This window comes from Protopterus annectens, chromosome 5.part1, assembly GCF_019279795.1.
Source record: "Protopterus annectens isolate FY-2018-M chromosome 5.part1, PAN1.0, whole genome shotgun sequence".
NCBI lineage: Eukaryota > Metazoa > Chordata > Ceratodontiformes > Protopteridae > Protopterus > Protopterus annectens.
This window is the reverse complement of record NC_056736.1, coordinates 754,817,638-754,839,251: the sequence shown is the minus strand read 5'-3', so window position 1 is coordinate 754,839,251 and position 21,614 is coordinate 754,817,638. Positions and strand designations below refer to the sequence as shown.

General features: G+C 48.0%; 1 protein-coding gene across 1 annotated transcript in view; it reads left to right on the top strand.

Moving 5' to 3' along the window:
- Window positions 1-21,614, top strand: part of LOC122803271 (diacylglycerol O-acyltransferase 2-like) — a 624,533-nt gene that overhangs the window by 253,344 nt on the left and 349,575 nt on the right. Inside the window, exon 5 of the mRNA XM_044072861.1 lies at window positions 13,278-13,343. Coding sequence (XP_043928796.1) covers window positions 13,278-13,343 — 66 coding nt within the window. The remainder of the gene's footprint in view (window positions 1-13,277; window positions 13,344-21,614) is intronic.

Genomic DNA, 21,614 nt, shown 5'->3' with positions numbered 1-21,614 from the left:
GGCTACCTCCACGGTCTCCCCAGCTCCTTCCCTGCACACTGAGACTGGGTCTTTGGCAGTCCCCCTGTCCTTAGACAGCGGAGCCCCGGGGCCTGAGGTTACCCTCACTGGGGTTTCCCCCCCTCCTGGAGGTCCTTCTGAAGCCTCTTCGGAAGAACCCCCCAGGAAAAGATCATGCAAGAGGAAGCACGTCGACTCCCCTAATGAGTCTCTTACATCAGACACTGATCTCGATGATGCAGAGGCGTCCCCTAAGTCGTCCTCGGATGATGTCTCCTTTGCAGACATCCTGGAAGCCCTTAAACAACGAGGCGGCTGGCAGTCCAAACCCCCTTCTGCTGATGAGTCGGTGTTCCTTAAGGCCTTCGGGGCTCAGCCCTCCGCCTCCTGGGTGTCTCCGTCCTTCGATGAGCTCTTGGACTTGATCTGTCGAAGGGCGTGGGAACACCCAGACTCTGTGGAACTGGTGCCTGCTCGTCCAAATAAGTTCCTCTCGGCACCCCCTGAGAAAGAATTTCTAACCAAAGGTGTGGCTGTAGATGCTTTGGTGGTGGCATCTGCTACCCAGCAAGATGTAGCAGAGGCTTCGACGTCCGTCCATCCTCCTAATAAGGAGTCTAGGAGCATGGATCGGTATGGAAAGTGCACCCTAAGTTCAGCGGCCTTTACATTAAGGTCCTTGAACTACCTTACGCACTTTACTAGATTTCAGAGGGATCTGATTAAAGAGCTTTCCGATACCCTCTTGGGTAACCTGCCTGAGGAGCTGGCCCAGACGGTTGGCTCTCAGCTGGCTATATTGTCGTCCATCTCAAACTCATCCATGAGGCTCATTTCTTATGCGGCCGAAGGGGCGAGTAGAGCGGCGGGTACAGGCATTGCTCTGCGGAGACAAGCCTGGCTCCGCCTGTGTCATTTCGCGGAGGCCTTTAAGTCTTCCTTTGCCGATGCTCCCTTTGATGGGTCCTCCCTGTTTGGACCCAAGGTAAAGGACACGCTCACCCGCTGCGAACAGGAGGGTAAGACTGCCGTAGGGGCACGATTTTCCACTACCTTTCGGCCTTATCCCCAGGCTAAAAGAGGAGGGAAAATGTGGTTCCGTAGATCTCAGAAGCCTTACCCCTCTCAGCAGGATGATCCCCCTTCCAGAGGCAGGGGAGGGGGAAATTCTTCTGGAAGACGCCGTCCCAGAGGCGGCAGAGGCCCTCGCAACACTGGAGACCGCGAGTCCTTTCGTGGCTCTTCAGCTTTTCACAGTCCCTGAGGGATTGCCCGACAACTCCGGAGCCAGTCGGGGGTCGTTTTTCAAAGCACCTGAAAGCCTGGGAAGCTATCACTCAGGACCGATGGGTGCTTCGAATTATCGCCGGAGGTTACACCTTCCCTTTCTCACACTCCCCACCTCAGTCCAAAAAAATCCCGGACCCGCCACCCAGTCAACGGGATACTGCAGCCTCAGAAGTTTCAAAGCTGCTGCAAAAAGGAGTCATCCAACTGGTCCCCGCAGACCAGATTGGATTAGGGACTTACTCAAGATTCTTTTTGGTGCCAAAAAAGACCGGGGACTTGAGGCCCATTTTGGACCTCAGCATCCTAAACCGCTCAGTCAGAAAGTCCAAGTTCCGAGTGGTCACCCTACAAACCATTCTCCCATTGCTGGAGAAAGGTGTTTGGATGTGCTCCATAGATCTCAAGGACGCTTATTATCATATCATGGTACATCAAGCGTCCAGGAGACATCTGCGCTTCAGCCTAGGAGGCAGTCATTTTCAGTTCATGGCTGCCCTTTGGTCTCACCACAGCCCCCAGGGTGTTCACCAAATGCTTGGCAGTCGTGACTGCTCACCTGAGAAGTCTAGGATTCCAGGTGTTTCCGTATCTAGACGACTGGCTCCTAACTGCCACCTCCAAGCATCTACTACTGCGGAGCCTACAAGCCACTATATCACTGGGCAATTCCCTTGGAATCACCTTCAATTGGCCAAAGTCTGTGTTGCTGCCATCTCAACGAATAAGATTCATAGGGGTAGAGATAGACTCAAACCAAATGCGGGTCTATCTACCTGCAGACAGGATACAAACCATACAGGCTCAAGTTCGAGCCTTACTTCCCAGGTCCAAAGCCCCAGCCAGGATGGTCCTGCAGCTATTAGGATCCATGTCCGCCACGGTTCTTCTAGTCTCCTTGACAAGGTTGCACATGAGAATTCTCCAGTGGCTTCTTTCAGCTCAGTGGTCCTTTCAGGAACTCCCTCTGTCACCTCATATGGATCACAGAAACATGCAAACGGGACCTTCGCTGGTGGCTAGTGCCCTCCAATTTGGATCAGGGACGACACTTTGTTCCACCTCCTCCTGCGGCCACTTTGACCACGGACGCCTCCCAGATGGGGTGGGGGGGGGCATTCCCTGGGCAGGTCAGTCCAAGGCAAATGGCACCCAGAAGAGACCCTACTTCATATCAACATCCTAGAAATGAGGGCGGTGCTTCTGTCCCTTCAAGCCCTTCACGATTACCTCCCTCAGGGCGTAATTGCCGTTCACTCAGACAACATGTCAGTTGTCTGGTACCTGAACAAACAGGGAGGGACCAGATCCTATCCTCTTTGCAGAGAGGCCATGAGAGTCTGGGAATGGGCAGTCTCGACCAATCGCTTTCTAGTGGCTACCCATATTCCAGGCAAGTCCAATGTGATAGCCGACAGACTGAGCAGAACCATCCTCTCTCCTCACGAATGGTCTCTGAACATGACAGTTGCAAGTCAGATTTTCAGCAGATGGGGAGTTCCGTGTTGCGAACTCTTCGCCACTCCACTAAATGCGAAGTGCAAAAAATTTTTCTCCCTAACCCCGGCTCCGGGGAAGAGCCCCATGGACGCACTTAACCAGTCCTTGGCCCACCGGATTGCTTTATGCCTTCCCTCCAGTTCCTCTCCTTCCCAGGGTGATCCAAAAGGCATCTCTCCTGGGGAGCAAAATGATCTTAGTTGCTCCTTACTGGCCTCGTCAAGTATGGTTTCCCTATCTTCGGAAATATACTCTGGAAGGTCCATGGTTCCTGGATCAGATCCCAGACCTTTTGGTTCATCAGTCGGGACTATTCCACCAGTCCCTGCACACCTTAAAATTGACGGCTTGGCTCCTCCTCTTCCGACTATAGTCAGGAGTCATACATTGGATCCAGAGGTTGTACACATATTATCTTCGGCCCATAAGTCTGCTACAAAGAAACCGTATTCTAGCAAATGGAAAAGATTTGCTATTTGGGCTCAACTCCGGGGCCTAGACCCCATCTCTATTCCCGTGGCAGAAGTACTACAATTTTTAACTTCTCTTTTCAATCAAGGCTCTTCAGTCTCTACCATCAAGGTCCAATTGGCAGCGATTTCCAATTTTCACGAATCCATAAACCCACCTTTAATGAGCAACAGATTGTGTAAGACCTTCTTGAAAGGTGCTGCTCTGTTAAGACCTCCGATTTCTCATCCTGCACCTCCATGGGATCTCGATGTGGTGTTACGCGCCTTAACTTCTTCCCCCTTTGAACCGGCGGCTACTTGTGATCTAAAGTTTCTATCATGGAAAACTGCTTTTCTGGTGGCGATTACTTCTGCCAGAAGAGTTTCAGAGCTTCAAGCTTCGTCAGTAAAACCCCTGTACTTGGTTTTTCACAAAGACAGAGTATCTCTAAGGCCAAATCCTTCCTTTGTCCCTAAAGTTTGTTCCAGTTTCTGCACACAACAATCGTTAGAACTTCCAGTCTTTTTTCCAAAATATTCTAACAAAGCGGAATTCATACTCCACACAATAGATGTCCACAGGCAGTTGCGTTTTTATTTAGACAGGACCAAACAAACAAGGAAAACAGATCAGTTGTTTGTATCCTTTGCAGACAATAAATTGGGCAAAGCTGTCACAAAGGTCACTATTGCCAAATGGATCAGGGATTGTATTACTCAAGCTTATTCTTATTCTAACAAAGAGCTTACCACCTCTGTCAAAGCTCATTCTACAAGGGCTATGGCTACTTCGATAGCATTTCATTCTAAGCTTGCCATTAGTGACATTTGTGCTGCAGCTACATGGTCTTCCCCGCACACTTTCATTTCCCACTACAAATTGGATGTGGCATCTAGAGGACGAGCTTCATTTAGTTCCACAGTGCTCAGGAGTGTTTTCCAATGAGCCACCCAGGATTTAGGTGCTAGGGACGCTGTCCCATCAGTACAGAATGTAGGCGAGATAGGATCACATAACATCTTTTAGTTATGTACTTAACCATAACTTTAGATGTTTGGGATCCATCTCGCCTACATTCCTAATAACCCACCCTCCTTCCCCCTTCCTTGGAGATCAGAGGATATCAGAAGGTCCGAATCCTGTTGTTTCATCTTGAAACATCTAACAATGTTATATAAACAAGTTGTGCATGTGTGCATGAATGCGGACAAACAAGATCTGGGGGATTAGTGGTGGTGCATCCTGGGATAAGAAATAGCTCAGCCAGTAAGAGGCCTCGCTCTATAGCATAGCATGCCGAGTCGGAGCCGAGGGATCGGCTCCAAGCCCATCAGTACAGAATGTAGGCGAGATGGATCCCAAACATCTAAAGCTATGGTAAGTACATAACTAAAAGATCTGTACAGTAAAAGGACTGATTATTGAACTCAACTGGCTTCAGAGTCTAATTTGTTCCAACTGTAGCTTCGCACTGAGGTGGCCTACAAACCCGGGCACATGCTCCAGATCATTTCAGATATTTATGTTTATATGTTGTGCCTGCGTTATTGTATTTGTCTTAGTTTTCTCCACAGGTGAAACTTAGTCCACATAAGGACAACAAAGGTTCTTATAAGCACCCTCTGAGATTTCTCCACTAGTTCAACTTAGTCCACACAGTGAAAACCAAGGATGTTAAGTTGTCAATCTCGCCTTCATTCTTGCTGGATGGGTTCGGAGACGATCCTCGGCTCCGACTCGGCCAATACTAAAGTTCGAGAGCTATTTTTACCGGCTCGAGGCTCCCCTATATCCCACAATGCTAGGCGGTAAATACCCAGATCTCGTTTGCCGCTTTAGCTGCGAGGTGCTTGTTTCTACCGGCTCTGCAGGTTAATGACCTTTTACAGTTGTCAATCTCTAAATCCCCTTATTTTTCTTTAGGATAGTTTCTTTAAATAGTCTTTTAGTTATCTATCCCTAGTTTCATTCGGGTTCACCTAATTGTTTTTCCCGTTTATCCCCTGTTAATTTCCTTAGGCCTTCGAGCTCTCCCCACTTCTTTCCCTTAGTCATACTTTTTTGTGTGAGTGATTTGCTTAGTTTTCCCCTTTCTTTAAAGGTGTGTCTGTGTGTGTGTCTGTGTTTTACAGCCACTTTTAGGATGTCTAAAGACTCCAAGGTCTCAGGCTTCAAGAAGTGTGACTAGTGCTGTCAGAAAATGTGTCTGACAGACGGTCACACTTCTTGTGTATATTGCCTGGGACCTTTGCACCAGCAGGACTCTTGCTCTGTCTGCCACGTTTTCAGTCCAAGAGTCCTGCAGGAACGCAAAAATAAACTGATACTTCGAGGCTTATTAAAGCCTGAAGGCTCCCTGACCCAGACCGCGTCAGGAAAACCTTCTAAGCCTTCCAAGGCATCAGCTCCAGCTTCGGAGCCGTCCGCTGGTGGCTCTAAGGCTGCTTCGACATCGACTCTGCCTTGAGCCGATGCTTTGAAGATTCAAGCTGTTTCCTCTGCTCCAGCTGGAGCCGAGAAGTCCGAGACTCAGATGGCTCCGATAGTTTTGTCGGAGCCATCTACTAGGAAGAGGTCGAGATCTCCATCCATTGGCTCTATCCACTCGGCCCCATGATCTCCACTGTTATCAGAGAGGAGCCATAGGTCCCACTCCTCTCGGCCCTCCAGACTGTCAGACCACGACTTAGAGAGGGTGGTGAGCAGACTTCTCAAGTCCCAGGCACTGGCCCAAATGCTGCATAGCCCTACTCAACAGTCAGTGGCTATACCCATCCCTTCCTCAGTTCCTCCTCCGATTCCCATGAGTTCGGAGCCGGAGATTCTGGGAGTCGTGACTGTTGGTGCGTCGTAGCTGATACTTCCACTTTCAGCTCGTCGGCTCCGATCTCCTCCTTGGAGGGATCTGGGCGCCGGGCTTCCCTCGTCGGCTCTGAGGGGGCGAGTGGCATCGGACCCTTGTCCGAGCCCGTTCTCCCTCTAGGAGCTTCGGCGCTGGTGAGTTCGGCCCCGACATCAGCCTCAGAGCCATCCCTTTCGGTGCTGGGAGGAGTCCTCGTCTCTTCGGAGTAGGGATCTTCGGCCCCGCCTGATCGGGGCGCCTTCAAGGTCATGCGGAGCGTGCTAGACCCGGTGTCTGCTCCACGGTCGGCTCCCTCAGCTCCTCCCTCTACAGTGCCTGCGATGGTCTCTACCCACCCTCTCACCCCAGACCGTAGAGAGCCAACGTCTCAAGTTTCCCCACTGGGAATATCCTCCTCTTCAGAGGCTTCTCCTGATCCTTCAGGGGAACCCCCTCAGAAGAAACAATGCAAGAGGAAGCATATCGACTCCCCCGAGTCTATTACCTCGGATACCGACTTGGATGAGTCGGAAGGGTCCCCACGGTCCTCCTCTGAGGATGTCTCCTTTTCAGACATCCTTGAGATCCTTAGACAGAGGGGGAACTGGTCCACCCTTAACCCTTCAGAGGACGAGTCGGTCTACCTTGAGGCTTTTGGCTCTCGCCCTTCCACTTCCTGGGTATCTCCTCCCTTTGACCCCCTCATGGAAGTGGTGGCAAGGAAGGCATGCACAGCCCCTGATACGGTGGAACCTACCCCACAAAGGCCGTCCAAGTTTATTACAGCTCCTAAGGACAAAGAATTTTTATCCAAGGGCGTCTCTGTTGATGTATTGGTGGTGGCCGCAGCCACTAAGAAGGAATTAGCCGATCCTTTGGTACCTATCCATCCTCCTAATAAGGAATCTAGGACTATGGATAGGTATGGTAAGCGGATGTTCTCCTCAGCGACCTTTGCTATGCATTTGCTGAACTACTTGTGTCACTTCACCCGTCTTCAGAGAGATATGCTCAAGGAAATGGGTGATGCTTTGCAGGGGGTTTCGAGACAAAATGAACTCCCAGATGGCAACCCTGAATTCAATCGTCAACTCCTCCATGTGGCTTATTTCCTATGCGGCCGATGGGGCGAGTAGGGCCGCTGGCACAGGTGTAGCTTTGCGACGTCACGCCTGGATGCGGCTTTGTAACTTTGCGGACCCTTTCAAGGCGTCCTTCACCAATTCCCCTTTTGATGGTTCAGCGTTGTTTGGACCTCAGGGTGAAGGACACGTTGACTAGGTGCGAACAGGATGGCAAGACTCTCTCTGCCATGGGAGTCCATTTTTCTACCCCTTCTAGACCGTATCCCAAGGGTCAGAAGGGGGGGGGGGATGTGGTTCCGCAAATCACAGGGAGTCTCACCTGATGCACAGAGTCAGTTCTCCTCTAGAGGCAGAGGGGGGAACAGCAATAGACGCCGCCCTAGGGGCAGAGGTGGTCGCAGAATCAAGGTAGCAGAGAGACTCTCTCTGACAAACCTTTCCAGCATCCCTGAGGAGCTGCCCGACTGTCCACCTTCAGAGGCAGTTTGGGGACGATTATCACTGTATCCAGAAGCCTGGCTTTCTCTCACTCAAGACAAATGGGTACAGTCGATTATATCCAAGGGTTATAAAATTCCCTTTGTCCACATCCCATCTCAACCAAATGGGCCCCTTCCAGACGTTGCACCCGGTCTAAGGGAACAAGCAGTGCTAGAAATAGCAAAGCTGCTGTCAAAAAGAGCTATCCAGCCAGTCCCGGCAGACCAGCAAGGATCCGGAATCTACTCCAAATTCTTTTTGGTTCCAAAAAAGACAGGGGATTGGAGACAGATATTGGATCTCAGCAGACTAAACAAGTCTGTAAACAAAACAAAATTCCAGATGGTCACACTTCAGTCCATTCTACCCTTTTTGGGTCAGGACAATTGGATGTGCTCAATAGATCTTCAGGATGCATACTATCATATCAAGATGCACAGCCGCTCCAGAAGGTTCCTCCGCTTCCGGCTGGGAGCCAGTCACTATCAGTTCAGAGCCCTGCCCTTTGGTCTCACTACAGCCCCCCGAGTGTTCACCAAATGCATGGCAGTGGTCACGGCTCATCTGAGACTACAAGAATTCCAGGTGTTTCCATATTTAGATGACTGGCTCCTTACCACTACCACCAGGCGTCAACTTCTCTTATCCACAGACTACACAATTCATACTTGTCAAGCTCTAGGCATTTCCACAGACTACACAATTCATACTTGTCAAGCTCTAGGCATTTCCATAAATTTCGAAAAATCTGCCTTGTTGCCTTGTCAGTCTATTACCTTTATAGGCGCCACCTTAGACACAATTCATCTTTCCGCGAAGCTAACAGAGCAAAGAGTATCAGATATCCGCAAACATGTTTACATTCTTCTTCAGTGCGACAGGATCAAAGCAAGGTTTGTCTTGAAGGTTTTAGGTCTTATGGCAGCTGCCATTACACTTCTTCCCCTAGCCTGCTTTCACATGCGGATCCTCCAGTGGATGCTGTTTTCTCAGTGGTCCTTCCGACAGCTCCCAATGTCTCACAGTATTCTTTTGACCCAATCATGCAAGAAGCATCTATCTTGGTGGATGACCTCCCCTCAAGTTCTTCAGGGCAGATCCTTCTTCCCCCCCGGTTGCCACGGTGACAATGGACTCCTCCCTGATCGGGTGGGGGGGGGGGGTTGTCAGGGCAGGACGGTCCAGGGCACAGAGCAACCTTTCGAGAGCCATTTGCACATAAATGTTCTGGAGATGAGAGCAGTACTTTTAGCGTTGCAAGCCCTTCAGCACTCTCTTCCCACCGGGACTATTGCAATTCAGACAGACAATAGGTCTGTAGTATGGTACATCAACAAACAGGGCGGAACCAAGTCTTATCCCTTATGTCGAGAGGCACTCAGACTTTGGCAGTGGGCGATCTCATCTCGGCGGTTTCTGATAGCAACGCACATCCCCGGGAAGTCCAACGTGATAGCGGACAAGTTGAGCAGGGCCATACTCATGCCACACGAGTGGTCTCTCAAACAGTCAGTGCTGGAAGAAATTTTTCAGAGATGGGGCCGACCTTGCTGCAATCTTTTTGCTACTCCCCAAAACAGCAAGTGTCACGATGTCTTCACCCTCTTTCCCCTACCAGGTCAACCCGCCAGGGACGCCCTAGTCCACGATTGGCCCCAGGGACTTCTGTATGCCTTTCCCCCCTTTCCACTCATCTCTCAAGTAATTCAGAAAGCTACCGCATTGAGAGTCGACATGATCCTCATTGCCCCTTACTGGCCTCGTCAGATATGGTTTCCGTTCCTTCACCGGTTTCTGTTGGAGCAGCCTTGGCATCTGGATCCAGTGCCAGATCACTTGACCCATCAATCGGGTCAGCTGCACCACTCCCTCCTATCTCTCAACCTCACAGCTTGGTTGCTCCGCTTCCTACCCTAGCCAGGCTTCCTTTAATTTCCCATTCGGTCCGTAACATCCTTATAGCCTCCCACAAGTCTTCTACAAGAAGGATTTACAGTAGCAAGTGGAAACGTTTTTCCTTCTGGGCAGCAACTAATAACATAGACCCTTTCACTGCACCTATCCAGTCTATACTACACTTCCTGGCAGAACTTTTTCACTCAGGTTCTTCTTCATCTACTACAATTGGCGGCTATATCTAATTTCATGTAGGCTTTTCAGACTCCAGCATCATGTCCCATAAACTTTGCAAAGCCTTTCTAAAAGGTATCTTTTTGCTCAAGCCCCCAATTAGCGATCGCCCACCTCAGTGGGACTTAAATTTGGTTCTAGCCTCCTTGATTCTCCCCCCCTTCGAACCGGCCGCTTCCTGCTCTCTGAAATTGCTTTCATGGAAAACCCTTTTTCTAGTAGCCATAACATCAGCTAGACGGGTATCTGAACTTCATGCTCTTTGCAGTCGTTCTCCATACTTAGTTTTCCACAAAGACAGGGTGTCCCTTCGGACCAACCCTTCCTTTTTACCCAAGGTTTCTTCTGAGGCGAATCTGAACCAGACAATCGACCTTCCAGTTTTCTTCCCTAATTATTCCAACAAGGCAGAACAAAAGTTACATTTCCTAGATGTTCATCGCCAGCTCCGTTATTATTTGGATAGGACTAAACAGTTTAGGAAGTCTAACCAGCTATTCCTATCTTATGCGGAAGGGAAGATGGGCCTTCCAGTTTCCAAAGTGTCCCTTTCGAGATGGCTGGCATCTGTAATTTCCCTCATTTATGAACTCAGACGTCAAAAACTACCAGCATGACCTAGAGCTCATTCAACCAGGGCGTTAACTACGTCAGTAGCATTTCAAGACAGACTGCCCATAGATTCCATCTGTCAAGCAGCTACATGGGCTTCTCCTCATACCTTTATCTCACATTATAAATTGGATATGGCCTCCAGAAACCAGGCTAACTTTGTTTCCACCATACTCAAGAGTCTGTTCCGATGAGCCACCCAGGATAAGGGTGCTAGGGACGCGGTCCCATCCAGCAAGAATGAAGGCGAGATTGACAACTTAACATTGAGAAGTTATGTACCCACCATAACGTTCCATGTTAGTTGTCGTCTTCTCGCCTTCTTTCTGGCGTCACACCCTCCATCCCCCTAGCCTGGACAGACCGAGAGGATCCTTTGGATCTTTTATCTTCCACAGCGTCAGCCACCTCTATGGCCCCTGATTGATAGTTCTACAGGTAGTTTCTATAGAGGTGGATTTCTTTTCTCTCTGTCTCTAGGAGATCAGCACTGCTATACTTTTAGCTATCAAACGAGATCTGGGTATTTACCACCTAGCATTGTGGGATATAGGGGAGCCTCGAGCCGGTAAAAATAGCTCTCGAGCTTTAGTATTGGCCGAGTCGGAGCCGAGGATCGGCTCCGAACCCATCCAGCAAGAAAGAAGGCGAGAAGACAACTAACATGGAATGTTATGGTAGGTACATAACTTCATTCTTTTAAAAGCCCCCTAGGATCAGATCCCAACACAAAGGTTCCTTTAAGAACCAGGTGAGATCACGCCCACAGACACTCGTTCTAGGACCCTCAGTCTTGACCATAAATGGAGAGTCCAAACAAAGGTCTTCTTAAGAACCATCTGAGATCTCTGAGATCACACCCAGAAACACTCTACCTCAGATCTTCTGCCTTGACCAAAAGGGAGAGTCCGAACAAAGGTTCTTTTTGGAACTAGCAGTGATCACTCCCACAGACACTGGACCTCGGACCCTCTGCCTTGACCATAAAGGGAGAGTCCAAGACCCAGGTCTCCATGAGTTCTTTTTAGGACTTAAGAAAGGTCTTTCTTAGGACCCTGGAAAAAGGTCCTTTTTAGCACCCCAGAGTAAGATTCTGGATATAAGCCTAGGCAAGAACTGTTGGGTCCCAATTCAACTTTAGAGGAAATCGCCCAACCTAGGCGCACAAGACCCAGAGTCCTTCTGAGGACTACAAAGGTCCTTTTCAAGGCTCCTACATGTCCTCTGTGAAGGACAATAGTGAATTTCCCCAATGGGGAATGAAAAAAGTCCTTTTTAGGACTACATCAGACACCCAAAAAAGGTCCTTATAAGGGCCCTGCCTGAGCCTCATACAAGGGCTCCACCAAACCATCAGGGACAGGCACATCTCTACGACACCAGAGTCCTTTTCAGGACTCCCATCTGAACCACCAGGCATAGTCATCTATTGCTGAAAGAGTGTTTCTGTGTGCATTCATTTACAAAGTCCAAGAACCTGTGAGCCAGCATATTTGTATGCAAAGCACAGAAACACGTGGCTTAGACTAAATATCGTTTGTCTGGCTAATGTTCATCTACCAATAGAAAAACACACAAATGGGCCTTCTTCCAGCAATCCTCAACTGAGATGGGGCTTGATCTACACACTTCTGCCATGAGGGTGCAGGAAAAGGCACTTCATGTAAGATGGCTGGTGTAGTGCTCAAGTGTAACAAAGATTCTAGATTCAGCAGATCAGAATCTGGTCTGTTCTATGTAACTGGCTGCTTAAAGCAACAGTAACAATGTTTAAAGTGCAGAAAAATGCAGGTAAATAAACAGCAATAGGGGCAGCAAGTGAATAAAATACAATCAGCAAAGTGGCAAGTCTGGTGAGTAGTTTAGTTTAAAGGGGAGAGACTTTGCAAAATGATACTGGTGTATTGTCAAGAGCCAGTAAACTTGGAGAAGGAAGGAAACTGCAGCTTCAGATTCAGAAAGGGTAAAAATGCAATAAAAGAAGAGGCATCTCAGAAATAACACCTAAGGAGGGCACAGAAAAAAAATACTATACTGTAAAAATGTCTTCAATTAATAGCTTAAATTTCAGATACAGGAGAAATGCAACAGGAAACACACCGCTGATTTAAATGGTAAGGTTAAGTGCAGTAATTTAAATGAAGGTTAAATGTACTTCTCTGTGTGCAAAATGTAATCTTAAGTGCTCTTTGATTTCAGGCTTTTCAGCAAGTTCATTGTCGTAATTAAAAAGGTGGAGGAGGTCACCCCTTTTGTGGTCACAGCTTGAAACCGAACTCTTTGTGTGATCGGGATGCCAAGAGGTGTACATATTCCATGCAGATGTAAAAATGATGCTTCAGCGATCCTAGGATTCTTACATCTGTTTTACTGTCGCGGTGAATTTGGGAGTGGGTATTGGGTAGTTTCTAACATTTATCCTGTGCTGTGGAAGTGGATACATTAGGAGGACCGACCTGTTTTAAGAATGTGGAGTTTGCTTTGATTTGGGGGAGAATACATGGAGCTGTTTACTCTTTTTTTTTTTTTTTTTTTTTACTTTTGTATCTTTATGCTTTGCTGTTTGGCTGCTCTGAAATAGGTCCATTATTAGATGCCCACGATATAGAAGGCAAAATAAAATATTGGGGGGTAGCAGTAAGCAGAGGCACTCTCCAATAGTACTAATAATAAGGCCTTTGAACTGGACTAGGCCAGAGAGGCGATTCCTTTTGAAAATGATGAAGGTGACTAGCAAGCTGTGACACTCCAACCCCCGATGTGTTTTGTTGTTTGTGTCCACTTGGGAGTAAGTTAACTGTCTCCTCTTTGGAAAAGTGCCATTACAAGTGATCATACAGTAAATCGTTGAAATATTAATATGTCATACTTTCATTACCCTGTTTTAGGAGGAAGAAGATCGGAATGGGTTAGAAACTGTGTCGTATGGCGGTACTTCAGGGATCATTTCCCAGGTAAGAGGCTGCTGCTATTTTGAATTCACCAGTTCTGTTGTCTAGCCATGTGCTGATGGGGAGACGAATGCAAACTATGTTGCAGGATAGCTCAGAGGTTTAAGCATACAAGACAGTAGCTAGTTCCATCTTGTAGCACTAAGTTTGAGTCTCTCAAACTTTGCTTTAAAAGCTATACTCTTGGCTTGCCTGAAGGGAGGTAGTTGTGCTTTGGGGTTACTCTAAAATGCAAAAAAATAACTGTCTCAGCTAGATCTGTTTATTCCAGCCTGACTATATATTTTTATGGAGGGGTTCTGCTGCTGTGCTGTCCAAGAGTTTTGTATATTGGTAATTATTCTTACTATTTGTTCAACACTATTTTTTTTCTGTTAACGTTTATATGCCGGAAGCTTGTATGTAGGGAGAGGTTTAAAGAAACCTAATTTGTTTTTTACAAAGAAAAACTAGTCCTCGTACATTGATACCCATTTTACACACACGCAATCGTTCACACTGTGATACTACATTGTAGGATGAGTTCATACGTTGCATCCTACTGTGTTGCAGCTGAGAATGTTGTTCACTCTGTTCTTTGGTCACTAGAGATTAAAAATAAAGTTTACCGTTTTATATAAATTGGGGGGGGGAGTGGGGGTGGGTGCAACACTGAAGGCGTTACCTCGCAGACACATGGTGTAACGTTTGATTCTCGTCTGAGAGGAGTTGGCCAACAGACAACAGACAGCTACATTGTTGCAGACGTTGGTGAAGCCTTTAAGGTACATTTTAAATTAAAAAAAAATAAAACCACAAAGAAATATGCATGGTGTAACGTATGCAGCACTAATTGTCTATACAGTTTTCTTTAATGATAAAGTGGTAAAGCTGTTAATATGTCTTAGTTGTGATTTTTGTATCTAAATTAACTTGGCTTAAATTTTTCTCTGAGAGCTCAGGCTGTCGTGGTGAAATGCACAATCTGCAGTTTACAGATAAGTTCCCCAAGTCTTTATTCAGAGTTCTCTTACTGTTTTTGGTATTGACATACTGTGCTTTCTAATATGTAGTGTGTGCAGATGTTACAAGTGGGCAGTTTTCATTGTGTTACATAGTTCTGAAACCATAATGACTGTTCCACAGTTACTTCTGCTGCTAAATTAACCATTACCAACACTTGGGTACTACAGAGAAAGCTCTTAAAGAAAAAGACAGTGGAAATGTTCTATGGAACATTTCCTCAAGTTAATTTTGTGTACATGTATTGTAGGCAGTTGTAGTCCATTTGAAGTTGGCTGTAAATACCTACACCTGATGTCTGATGCTACCTTGAGATCTAATGTTGTCAATCTTCATTCATTCTTCACTGATGGGATTCGGTACCGACCTCTTGGAACCAACTCGGCTGTTATACATAGCTCTCCAGCCAAAAACTCTCGAGCTAAGGCTCTACCCACAATGCCTCTCTTCCCATTACCCCAGATCACGTTTGCCACGTAGAAAATTGGATGCATGAGCCGATGCTCTTAGCTAAATGCTTTGACTTTTTTTTTTTCATTGTCTTTTCAAAAAACATTTGCTTAAAACTCTTTTATTGGATAGTTTCCATGACTTTTTGTTTTGAGTGAGTGACTGTATTTCTGGTTATTTTGACCCCCCCTTTTTTTTTTTACCTCAGAGTAACTCTCACTACCACCGTTGGTAGCAGGCTTCCTCCCTCTCTCTGTTACCATCGGTAGTCTTGTTGGTATCCTCTTTCCTTTTTTCCCCTTTACCCATTTGGGTATTCTCTGTATACTATTGTTGCTATATCTGTAAAACAAACAAAATAAAAATTTTTTCTTCCTTTCCTTTCCTTCCTCTTCTTTGTGTGTGTACATCTGTGACCCAACTATTGTTTCGATATGGCAGAGAAACAAAAAGGGACATCTGGATTCAAGCAGTTTCAGGACTCTGGCAGAAAGATGCCCAATTCTGATGGGCATCTTTCTTGATGTGTACTGCTTGTGTGCTCATCACTTTGACATAACTTGTATGATTTGTCAGGGCTTTAGCGCTCGTACTTTAGCAGAGAGGCACAATAAGCTGATCTTAAAATGCTTATTTAAATGTCCCTTTACTGAAACCCTAGCAAGGTAGAGACTTCAAAGTCTCCTCAACCAGATGTGAAGAAAAGAAGTCACTCTGCTGAACTCTCCTATGGTACATGAAGCAAAGACACAAAAAACGCAGGTTCTGATCGTTTCTTCGGCACTGAAACGATGGAGTCCACATTGGTGCTGTCATTCATTGAACCGACTAAGACTCCAATCTCTTTGGCACCAACCATTACTTTGGAGCCAGCGACCTTTTTGGCACCAAGAATAGTTTCTGTTCAACCACCACTATCCTCTCATTCGGTTCCACATTCCCCTTCCGTACAACAGCCTATGGTGCCGAAAGTCGATCTGACCGTTATTTCCAGGACTAGTTATTCCCTTCCAGTAGACCCTTTTTTTCGGGTCACCAAGCCCATTTCTGGATAGGCCTGAGTCCCCTTCGGGAATGTCAATCTGTTCCTCCAGGAGGCTCTCAGAATTGGACGTAGTCAGATTTAGTGGATCAGCTTTTGGCAGCTAGAGGCCTCCCTACACTGTCACAAACCTCTCTCCCACCCAGAGCTGAGGCTTATTCTCCAAGGACTCCACCAGTTTGTCCTCCTTCAACCTACGCATTTCAGTCAACAAAGAAAAGGTCACAATTGACTCCCACACAGGATCTAGAATTCATCAGCATAAGGTTAAATACAGTATCCTGTGTAACCTTCCTTCCTCTCCACTGATTGTTGAAACTAAGATCGCAACTTCAGGTAATCATTTCCCAAAACAAAGTTCCTGTGTGTCTGGTACTACAAGCTCTGGAAACCATGGCAGCAATGATAACATTAGATGTTATGTGATCCTATCTCGCCTACATCCTGTACTGATGGGTTCGGAGCCGATCCTCGGCTCTGACTCGGCACGCTATGCTATAGAGCGAAGCCTCTTATTGGCTGAGCTATTCTGTATCCCAGGATGCACCACCACTACTTCCCCAGATCTCGTTTGCCGCTTACAAGCTAGGACGTGGTCTCGAACTTGGCTGAGCTAAGTGCTTTTTTTCTGAAAGTTTTTCTGTCAGGAAATTCTTTAATCCTTACCCAAAAGCTGTTTTAACAGCTATCGTCGTGTATAAGTGTGTTTTTGTGAAATTTTTGTGGTACATTTGTGTGACTGGACAGGGAAAGGTTTCCGTTAAGTTAGAGGGTCTTCCCCTAGTTCGTTAGTGAGTCTTCTTGTTATTTTTTAGAGAGGTCAAGTACCTGTTTGAGTTAGAGGGTTCTTGGCCCTCTTTTTGGTGTATTCGTATTGGTATTTGTATTTGTATTTGTTTAACTTTCTTGTTAAACAAAAAAAAAAAAAAAAAAAAAAAAAGAGAGAAGAGTTATTATTGTTGAAAAAATCTTTGTGAGTTACAAACAGTGTCTCATTTATAGTGAGTAGTCTACAGGCATTATGTCTAAGGAGCATAGACCCTCAGGATTCAAAAAGTGCACGAGATGCAACTACAAAATGTCCATCACGGACGATCACTCATTATGCGTGTACTGTTTAGGTGCCAAACACCTTCAGGAGTCCTGCAGCGTGTGTCACGCCTTTTCCTCTAGGGTCCTCCAAGAGAGGAAGAATAAATTGATCTTAAAAGGGCTCATCAAACCCTCCTTTGAAGAGGCCTTATCTTCCTCTTCCTCTCTAGCTAAGAAAAATAAATCATCGGCTCCGACCAGCCCGTCGGAACCGACCACTAAGAAATCTAGGCAGGCTTCTCCAGCGGCTCCACGGACTTCGGAGCCGAGGGCGGAACGGTCTGCCTCGATGCCTCCAGCCTCGACTCCTCTGGTTTCGGAGCCGATGGCTGGGGCTTCGAGAGGCGGGTCACCTTCATCGGCTCCACTGATTTTGGAGCCGATGAGGGTTGCCGGCTCAGATTCTTCCCCTTCGGCACCGAGGGAAATTGCTATGGAATCTCCCTCGGCACCGATACTGATCGAGTCTATTCGGAGCCGGTCCCCCAGTCCTTCGGAGCCGATGGGGAAGTCTGTTCGGACCCGGTCGGTCTCCTCCCGATCTTCCAAGATGTCGGATTCGGACATCGACAGGGTGCTCCTAAGACGTTTTCAGTCTCCTGTATTCCAGAAATTAGTTTCGGCTCCAGCCCATTTGGCTTCGGAGCCGATGGCCCACCCTGTAGTTCTGGTTCCTCCTCCAACAGTCTCGGCATCATTGGAGCCAATGCTGGTGGAGCCGATGGAGGTTTTTGGGTCGGCTCCGACCCTTACTCCAACCCCGGCTCTCGAGTCGGAGTTCGGTACACTGACCTCCTCGGTCGGGCCCGGGGGGGGCGCTTCGGGACCAATGTTTTCGGTTCCTAGCCTTCCTCTCAGTGCATCGGCTGTGGGGGTGCCGTCTACTGTTGTGGCCCCGGGGGTTGGACCTTCCCAGGACTCTGGCGGTCCGGCCTTCAGGGCCATGAGGAGTGCTTTGGCCAAATCCTCTTTGGCTACCTCCGCGGTCTCACCGGCACCTTCCCTACATACGGAGACTGGGTCTTTGGTAGTCCCCCTGTCACTAGACAGCGGAGCCCCGGGGCCTGAGGTAACCCCCAGTGGGGTTTCCCCCCCTCCTGGAGGTCCCTCTGAAGCTTCTTCAGAGGAACCCCCAAGGAAAAGACTGTGCAAGAGGAAGCACGTCGACTCCCCCGATGAGTCTCTCACGTCGGACACCGATCTTGATGATGCGGAAGGGTCCCCTAAGTCGTCCTCAGATGATGTCTCCTTTTCAGATATCCTGGAAGCCCTTAAACTACGAGGCGGCTGGCATTCCAAACCCCCTTCCGCTGACGAGTCTGTGTTCCTCAAGGCCTTCGGGGCTCAGCCCTCTGCCTCCTGGGTGTCTCCGCCCTTCGACGAGCTCCTAGATTTGATCTGTCGAAGGGCGTGGGAGCATCCAGACTCTGTGGAACCGGTGCCGGCTCGCCCAAACAAATTCTTATCCGCACCCCCAGAGAAGGAGTTTCTGACCAAAGGTGTGGCTGTAGATGCCCTGGTGGTGGCATCTGCTACCCAACAAGATGTAGCAGAGGCTTCTACGTCCGTCCATCCTCCTAATAAGGAGTCTAGGAGCATGGACCGGTACGGGAAACGTACCCTCAGTTCAGCGGCCTTTACTTTAAGGTCCCTGAACTATTTGACGCACTTCACTAGGTTTCAGAGGGATCTGATCAAGGAGCTTTCAGATACCCTCTCGGGTAACCTACCTGAGCAGCTGGCCCAGACGGTTGGCTCTCGGTTGGCTACTCTGTCATCGATATCAAACTCGTCCATGAGGCTCATTTCATATGCAGCCGAGGGGGCGAGTAGAGCGGCGGGTATGGGTGTTGCTCTACGGAAGCAAGCCTGGCTCCGCCTGTGTCATTTTGCGGAAGCCTTTAAGTCTTCCTTTGCCGACGCTCCCTTTGATGGGTCCTCTTTGTTTGGACCCAAGGTAAAGGACACATTGACCCGCTGTGAGCAAGAAGGTAAGACTTTGACTGCCGTAGGGCCACGGTTTTCCACTCCCTTTCGGCCTTACCCCAAGGCTAAAAGAGGAGGGAAAATGTGGTTCCGTAAATCACAGAAGTCTTATCCCTCGCAGCAGGACGATCCCCCTTCTAGAGGCAGAGGAGGGGGAAATTTTTCTGGAAGACGCCGTCCCAGAGGCCGGAGGTTACGTCATTCCTTTTTCACAACCCCCTCCGCCGTCCAGGAAAATCCCGGACCCGCCACCCAGTCAACGGGAAATCGCAGCCTTCGAAATCTCAAAGCTGCTTCAAAAAGGAGTCATCCAACCGGTCCCCGCAGACCAGATCGGATTAGGGACTTACTCAAGATTCTTGTTGGTGCCAAAAAAGACCGGGGACTTGAGGCCCATTTTGGATCTCAGCAACCTAAATCATTCAGTCAAGAAGTCCAAGTTCCGAATGGTCACCTTACAATCCATTCTCCCACTGCTGGAGAAAGGTGTTTGGATGTGCTCCATAGATCTCAAGGACGTCTATTATCACATCCTGATAGATCAGGCGTCCAGGAGACATTTGTGCTTCAGCCTAGGAGATGGTCACTTTCAGTTCTGCGCACTGCCCTTTGGTCTCACCACAGCCCCCCAGGGTGTTCACCAAATGTTTGGCGGTCGTGACTGCTCATCTGAGGAGTCTAGGATTCCAGGTGTTTCTGTATCTGGACGACTGGCTCCTGACTGCCACCTCCAGGCATCTACTATTGCAGAACCTAGCAGCCACCATATCACTAGGCACTTCCCTTGGAATCACCTTCAATTGGCCAAAGTCTGTGTTGCTGCCATCTCAGCGCATAAGGTTCATCGGAGTAGAGATAAACTCAAACCAAATGCGGGTCTATCTTCCTACATAGACTCAAACCAAATGCGAGTCTATCTTCCTACAGAAAGGATACAGACTATACAGGCTGAAGTCCGAGCCTTACTTCTCAAATCCAAAGCCCCAGCCAGGATGGTCCTGCAGCTATTAGGCTCTGTGTCAGCCACTGTTCTCCTAGTCCCCTTAGCAAGATTGCATATGAGAATTCTCCAGTGGCTCCTATCGACCCAGTGGTCTTTTCAGGATCTTCCTCTCAGTCATCTCATACGAATCACGGAAACCTGCAAACAGGACCTCCGCTGGTGGCTAGTGTCCTCCAATCTGGATCAGGGACGACCCTTTGTTCCACCTCCTCCTGCGGCCACATTGACGACGGACGCCTCCCAGACGGGGTGGGGGGGGCTTTACCTGGGCAGGTCAGTCCAAGGCAATTGGCATCCCGACGAAAGTCTCCTTCATATCAACATTCTAGAAATGAGGGCGGTGCTTCTATCTCTACAAGCCCTCCACGATTACCTCCCTCAGGGCGTAATCGCCATTCAGTCCGACAACATGTCTGTAGTCTGGTATCTGAACAAACAGGGAGGGACCAGATCCTACCCCCTTTGCAGAGAGGCCATGAGAGTTTGGGAATGGGCAGTGGCGACCAGACGTTCTCTGGTAGCGAATCATATCCCTGGGAAATCCAGTGTGATAGCCGACAGACTAAGCAGAACTATTCTCTCTCCTCACGAGTGGTCTCTGAACGATGCAGTGGTAACTCAGATCTTCAGCAGATGGGGAACTCCTCGTTGCGACCTTTTCGCAACCCCGCTGAATGCGAAGTACAGAAAATTCTTCTCTCTCACTCCAGCTCCAGGGAGATTCCCAGGGACGCCCTAGCCCATCCTTGGCCAACCGGCTTGCTTTACGCCTTCCCTCCGGTTCCCCTCCTTCCCAGAGTGATCCAAAAGGCGACTCACTCAGGGAGCAAAATGATTCTAGTTGCCCCTTACTGGCCCCGTCAGGTATGGTTTCCCTAACTTCGGAAGTATGCTCTGGACAGTCCATGGTTCCTGGATCAGATCCCGGACCTATTAATTCATCAGTCGGGACAACTCCATCAGTCCCTTCACTCTTTGAAGTTAACAGCTTGGCTCCTCCTCTTCCGACTATAGTCAGAAATCATACCTTAGACCCGGAAGTCATACATATATTATCCTCGGCCCACAAGTCTGCCACTAGGAAATTGTATACTAGCAAATGGAAGAAATTTGCTATTTGGACTCAACTCCGGGGTCTAGATCCCATCACTGTCCCGGTGTCAGAAGTTCTGAAATTTCTAACTTCCTTATTCAATCAAGGTTCTTCAGTCTCTACCATCAAGGTCCAATTGGCAGCTGTTTCCAATTTTCATGAATCTGTAAACCCACCTTTGATGAGCAACAGATTGTGTAAAACCTTCATAAAAGGTGCTGCGCTTTTACGACCTCCGATTTCTCATCCTGCTCCTCCGTGGGATCTCGATGTGGTATTACGTGCCTTAACCTCCTCCCCCTTCGAACCGGCAGCAACATGTGATTTGAAATTTCTTTCTTGGAAAACTGCCTTTCTGGTCGCAATTACTTCTGTCAGAAGGGTTTCAGAGCTTCAAGCTCTATCTGTCAAACCACCGTACCTGTTTTTTCACAAGAGTAGCTCTCAGGCCTAACCCATCCTTTGTCCCTAAAGTTTGTTCCAGTTTTTGCCTACAACAGTCATTAGAACTGCCAGTTTTCTTCCCGAAGTACTCAAACAAAGCAGAATACATCTTACACACATTGGATGTTCACAGACAATTGTGATTTTATTTAGATAGGACCC